Source organism: Babylonia areolata, chromosome 26, assembly GCF_041734735.1.
Source record: "Babylonia areolata isolate BAREFJ2019XMU chromosome 26, ASM4173473v1, whole genome shotgun sequence".
Taxonomy (NCBI): domain Eukaryota; kingdom Metazoa; phylum Mollusca; class Gastropoda; order Neogastropoda; family Buccinidae; genus Babylonia; species Babylonia areolata.
In genome coordinates this window covers 3,673,869-3,680,000 of record NC_134901.1, presented here as the reverse complement: position 1 = coordinate 3,680,000, position 6,132 = coordinate 3,673,869, and the positions used below count along the sequence as shown (strand labels likewise).

Sequence of the window (6,132 nt, the reverse complement as noted above, 5' to 3'; positions counted from 1 at the left end):
GCTGTATCCGCTGGGCCACCCGCGTGCTTCCACTGACAGCGAAGTGTGACTGAAGGGTCAGCATTGTCCCAGACCTACTTTGACCATCAGAACAGCAGAGGAGGCAACTGCTGTCCCAATCATCTGGGCTAGAATTTGACTATAGTGGAGAGTGTCTTGGCCCAAGTTACATCCTCACTCTCTCGGCCAAGAGGGTTTCAGGACAGTCGGCGGGATGGTTCCTGAAGGCCTATTAAGTAAACCCCCAAGGCCGCAGCACTAAGAGCCTTTGCCTCTTTGTTTGAGAGCCGTAGTCTTTCGCAAATGACTGACTAACACACAAGGTTTGCCTGTCCCGTTAAAGCCACTCGGACTTATATGACGAAAGTAAAACAAACATTATTTTGTAACTTCAACTTAAAAACATGTTCATTACACTGTTTCCCTCCCCCCCCCCACCCCCATCACAGAATTCCAATGATCATCTGTACGAATCAAGTTTGTTAATATTTGACATTCTCTTTGTCAAACCTACTTTTTTGTAGCTCTTGCCGTTGTTCGTTTTTGTGTACAAATATTTCTCCCTTATTTTGGAATGTGGTAGTTCCAAGGATGTGTCATTTCTCAGAATCTGTCACTTCCAAGGCAGGGGTGGAACTGGTTTCATTGTTGATTCCCCGTGAATGATTCTGCAGATTCCACCGCTTGAAACGTGTGTACAGAATGGCCTTTGGCTGTGACGAAGCACAGCTGACTGTCTGTCTGTCTCCTCCCATCCCAACCCCCACCCCCACATCCTCACTTTGCTTCTTCCCCTGTATTGAAATCTTCATGTCGTGTGTGCGCTTGTGGGTGGGTGTTTACTCTGTGTGTGTGTGTGTGTGTGTGTGTGTGTGTGTGTGTGTTCTCTATGCGCGCGCGCGGGTATGGGTGTGCGCGTGCGTGTGTAAGGCTTTTGTGTGCAGAAGTTTTTGTGCATTTTTGATGTGGTTGTTCATTTGTGCAAGATATATAAATGCTTTTTTTTTTCTCTCCATTGTAAATTTGAGCCGTTTTCTGCTCATGGTTGAGAGGGGTTTTTTTATATTGCTGAGTGTGTTCAGTCATTTTCCGGCGTGGCTACGTATCAGTTGGCTATCGCCAACGTATTGAGTCTAACTTAACTCAGTAGAGATATATCTGTATTATTTAAAAAAAACAAAAAAACCAATGCTAAACACAAATGTCATTCATCTTTTTTTCAATAATTATTTTCAGGGCAAAGGATCCATGCACACGTGGTGGTTGCTGGGCGAGCGGCCTTTACAAGAGAGCCCAGGGGGCGGGGCCTCGCTCAACATCTTATAATCATCCAGCCAATCAAGTGACTTAATTCACAACACGTGGTCGTGGTCGTGGGCGTGGGGGGTGACCTGAAGGGACACGACTCTCCACTTCCCGTTTACCCATCAGCATAACACCACCTCTCCCTTGTGTGTGTGTGTGTTGCTTGGTGATCGACGTGTTATTATTGTCACCAGGGTTCCCCACAAGGAACCCAGTTTTATATATATATATATATATATATATATATATATATATGTGTGTGTGTGTGTGTGTGTGTGTGTGTGTGTGTGTGTGTGTGTGTGTAATGGTGTGTTTTGCTTGTGCCTGCGTCAACCCCGTCTTGTGTTCGGGACATGCGGGAGAAGGGGGACCGCTTTTTGTCAGCGTCGTCGTCTCTGTTGAACCAATCAGAATCAAGAAAGTGCGCTGCGCCGACACTCTTGGCCAATCAGAATCGAGGACTTGGATGACGATTGACGTGGGAACGATGAATCTTGCGCGTTACTCTTCTGTTGACCAATCAGAATCAAGAGCGCAGATGACGACTGACGAGGGAATGCGCGTGTGCCTCTCTAGGCCATTCATAATCAAGGCCTTGGATGATGATTGACGGGGAACGACGACTGTTGGGCGCGTCTCTTCTCATTGACCAATCAGAATCAAGAACACGGATGACGGTTGACGTGGGAACGAATCTTGGGCGTGTCTTTTCTACTTGACCAATCAGAATTCAGAACGCATATGTCGATGTGAACCAACCTTGGACGTGTCTCTTCCCTCGACCAATCAGATTGAAGCAGTTGGGAGAAGCGACTGACATGGAGACGGTTCTTGCGCGTGTGTCTCTTGGCCAGTCAGAATCGGGAACGTGGATGATGATTATGATGATGATGATGATGACGACTGGCATGGCAACGAACGTGGAGTCTTGCAGATAAGGTCGACACCGGTTGCATTCTCCTGAGCTTCTGAGAACATCCCCTTCCGACAAGGTACATGGCATTCTGAAGTGTTGGATGTATCGGAGACACATAAAACGTTTCTTTATATCTTAGATGGCACGAACTAACCCCCACCTCTACCCACCCGTTTTATTTTCCACTGAGAATATTTTGTCACACATCAACAACCTCTTCTAGCTAATTTCTATTTGGACTGTGTTGTGATTTTTTTTTTCAATGTGTTTGTGAATTTCATTAAGAGATTTCTTCTATTTCGTGTTGATGATGAGAGAAGTCCACTGACTTCAGATGAACATTAAGGCTGCGTGGGGTACGTCCTGCGTAAGTTTTATATTGTGAACTCGTGTTGTTATTGGCTGTACCTGGAGTGGTGGTTTGAATATACCTACCTGAGCGGCCGCTCCGCGTGCACGTTTGAAAAGTTTATTCGTGGAAATCCAGGTGTATGGTTGGTTGGTTTGTTGGTTGTTGTGTTTTTGTTGTTTTGTGTTGTTTTTTCTTCATGCGTGTAATGTGTGTTAGTTTGTGTTGTTTGCTTGTTTCTAAATTATGTATACGTCATATTTGTATACAGCGCAGCGCTCAGACTTTCACGCTCTGTGATAACGGAGAGGATGATTGGGTTGGGAAGGTTGTTTGGCATTGAGGCTACAGTTTGTTTTTTTTTCTATTTTTTCTTCTTTATTTCTCATCCTCTCTCCTAAACTATACAGTGTTTCCCTCCAAGACAATACATTCTCCATCCTAATAAAGTTTTTCTTTTCCTTTTTCACGTTAATAGTTACGCTTTACACTCTAAATAACAAATTGTTTAATCCTGAACAATACAGATTATTTCCGGAATGATGAATTTCCCTCCTAAATAATAGTTGTTTTTTTCTTCCTTAATGAGTTGTCTCCTGTTTTGAGAAGATATATTTTCCCACATAAACAGTTCAGGTTTCGCTCGAAAATAGTGCATTTTTGCCTCCTTTATAATATATTTTCCATTGCATTTTTCCTTCCAAATAATTACACTGATGTTTTATTTCTTATATATTTGTCTGCTTATGAATATGTTTACCTCCCTAATCTCACATTAGTAATATCGTTTTCAGTCCGAATATTTTTCACCCTAAACAATAAACACCACCACACCAACCAGCCCCCCACCCTCCCACCCCCTTCGTTGCATTGCTTTGTACCATGTCCCAAGGGAAGGCTTAGTGTAGGAGGAGAGATCTTGTTTAATGTTCCTTCACACATACTGGTGATTGTGGGGGGAAGGGGGTGGGTTGTTGGGGTTTTTTGTTGGGTTTTTTTTGGGGGGGGTTGTTTTGTTTTCTTTTCTTTTTTCTTTTTTTTTTCTTTTTAACTACATTTGAATGTTTTCGTTTAAAAGGTAGGAGAGGATGAGGATGAGGGAATTGACAGTGGGTTTGGGGTTGGTTTGTTTGTTTTGTTTTGTTGTTTTTTGGTGGTTTTTTTTTTTCTTTCTTTTTTTGTGTGGGGCTTTTGGGGTGGGTTTTTTTTTCGGGGTTGGGGGGTTTTGTTTGGTTGGTTGGGTTTTTTTCTTTGTTTTTTTTTTACATTTTAATGTTATCGTTGAAAAGGTAGAAGAGGAGCAGGGGGGGGGGGGGGAGAGGAGGAATGTGAGTTGGGAGAGACAGAGCAGGTGGAGTGTGTGCAATCAAAAATGAATGTTCAAATTAACATATTTCAAAAATTCTTTAAAAAAAAAAAAAGTTTAGGGTTGCTCCAAAAGATACCCGTCGTACTTCGTCAGATCCGTTCTGTTGTAGCAGTGGTTCAGTGGTCAGGACTGTTGTAGCAGTGGTTCAGTGGTCAGGACTGTTGTAGCTGTGGTTCAGTGGTCAGGACTGTTGTAGCAGTGGTTCGGTGGTCAGGACTGTTGTAGCTGTGGTTCAGTGGTCAGGACTGTTGTAGCAGTGGTCAGGACTGTTGTAGCTGTGGTTCAGTGGTCAGGACTGTTGTAGCAGTGGTTCAGTAGTCAGGACTGTTGTAGCTGTGGTTCAGTGGTCAGGACTGTTGTAGCAGTGGTTCAGTAGTCAGGACTGTTGTAGCAGTGGTCAGGACTGTTGTAGCTGTGGTTCAGTGGTCAGGACTGTTGTAGCAGTGGTTCAGTGGTCAGGACTGTTGTAGCAGTGGTCAGGACTGTTGTAGCTGTGGTTCAGTGGTCAGGACTGTTGTAGCAGTGGTTCAGTAGTCAGGACTGTTGTAGCAGTGGTCAGGACTGTTGTAGCAGTGGTTCGGTGGTCAGGACTGTTGTAGCTGTGGTTCAGTGGTCAGGACTGTTGTAGCTGTGGTTCAGTGGTCAGGACTGTTGTAGCTGTGGTTCAGTGGTCAGGACTGTTGTAGCAGTGGTTCAGTGGTCAGGACTGTTGTAGCTGTGGTTCAGTGGTCAGGACTGTTGTAGCAGTGGTCAGGACTGTTGTAGCTGTGGTTCAGTGGTCAGGACTGTTGTAGCAGTGGTTCAGTGGTCAGGACTGTTGTAGCAATGGTTTAGTGGTCAGGACTGTTGTAGCAATGGTTTAGTGGTCAGGACTGTTGTAGCTGTGGTTCGGTGGTCAGAACTGTTGTAGCTGTGGTCAGGACTGTTGTAGCTGTGGTCAGGACTGTTGTAGCAGTGGTTCGGTAGTCAGGACTGTTGTAGCTGTGGTCAGGACTGTTGTAGCAGTGGTTCAGTGGTCAGGACTGTTGTAGCAGTGGTTCGGTGGTCAGGACTGTTGTAGCAGTGGTTCAGTGGTCAGGACTGTTGTAGCAGTGGTTCGGTGGTCAGGACTGTTGTAGCAGTGGTTCAGTGGTCAGGACTGTTGTAGCAGTGGTCAGGACTGTTGTAGCTGTGGTTCAGTGGTCAGGACTGTTGTAGCAGTGGTTCAGTAGTCAGGACTGTTGTAGCAGTGGTCAGGACTGTTGTAGCAGTGGTTCGGTGGTCAGGACTGTTGTAGCTGTGGTTCAGTGGTCAGGACTGTTGTAGCTGTGGTTCAGTGGTCAGGACTGTTGTAGCTGTGGTTCAGTGGTCAGGACTGTTGTAGCAGTGGTCAGGACTGTTGTAGCTGTGGTTCAGTGGTCAGGACTGTTGTAGCTGTGGTTCAGTGGTCAGGACTGTTGTAGCAATGGTTTAGTGGTCAGGACTGTTGTAGCAATGGTTTAGTGGTCAGGACTGTTGTAGCTGTGGTTCAGTGGTCAGGACTGTTGTAGCTGTGGTTCGGTGGTCAGAACTGTTGTAGCTGTGGTCAGGACTGTTGTAGCAGTGGTCAGGACTGTTGTAGCAGTGGTTCAGTGGTCAGGACTGTTGTAGCAGTGGTTCGGTGGTCAGGACTGTTGTAGCAATGGTTTAGTGGTCAGGACTGTTGTAGCAGTGGTTCGGTGGTCAGGACTGTTGTAGCAGTGGTTCAGTGGTCAGGACTGTTGTAGCAGTGGTTCGGTGGTCAGGACTGTTGTAGCTGTGGTTCAGTGGTCAGGACTGTTGTAGCTGTGGTTCGGTGGTCAGGACTGTTGTAGCAGTGGTCAGGACTGTTGTAGCAATGGTTCGGTGGTCAGGACTGTTGTAGCAATGGTTTAGTGGTCAGGACTGTTGTAGCTGTGGTTCAGTGGTCAGGACTGTTGTAGCTGTGGTTCGGTGGTCAGAACTGTTGTAGCTGTGGTCAGGACTGTTGTAGCAGTGGTTCAGTGGTCAGGACTGTTGTAGCAGTGGTTCGGTGGTCAGGACTGTTGTAGCTGTGGTTCGGTGGTCAGGACTGTTGTAGCAGTGGTTCAGTGGTCAGGACTGTTGTAGCAGTGGTTCAGTGGTCAGGACTGTTGTAGCAGTGGTTCAGTAGTCAGGACTGTTGTAGCAGTGGTCAGGACTGTTGTAGCTGTGGTT

The 6,132-nt window shown here is 45.9% G+C and overlaps 1 protein-coding gene across 1 annotated transcript in view; it reads left to right on the top strand.

The window, feature by feature from the left end:
* Positions 1-1,326, top strand: part of LOC143300803 (atrial natriuretic peptide receptor 1-like) — a 397,103-nt gene extending 395,777 nt beyond the window's left edge. Inside the window, exon 24 of the mRNA XM_076614733.1 lies at positions 1,237-1,326. Coding sequence (XP_076470848.1) covers positions 1,237-1,326 — 90 coding nt within the window. The remainder of the gene's footprint in view (positions 1-1,236) is intronic.
* The last annotated feature ends 4,806 nt before the right edge of the window (positions 1,327-6,132 follow it).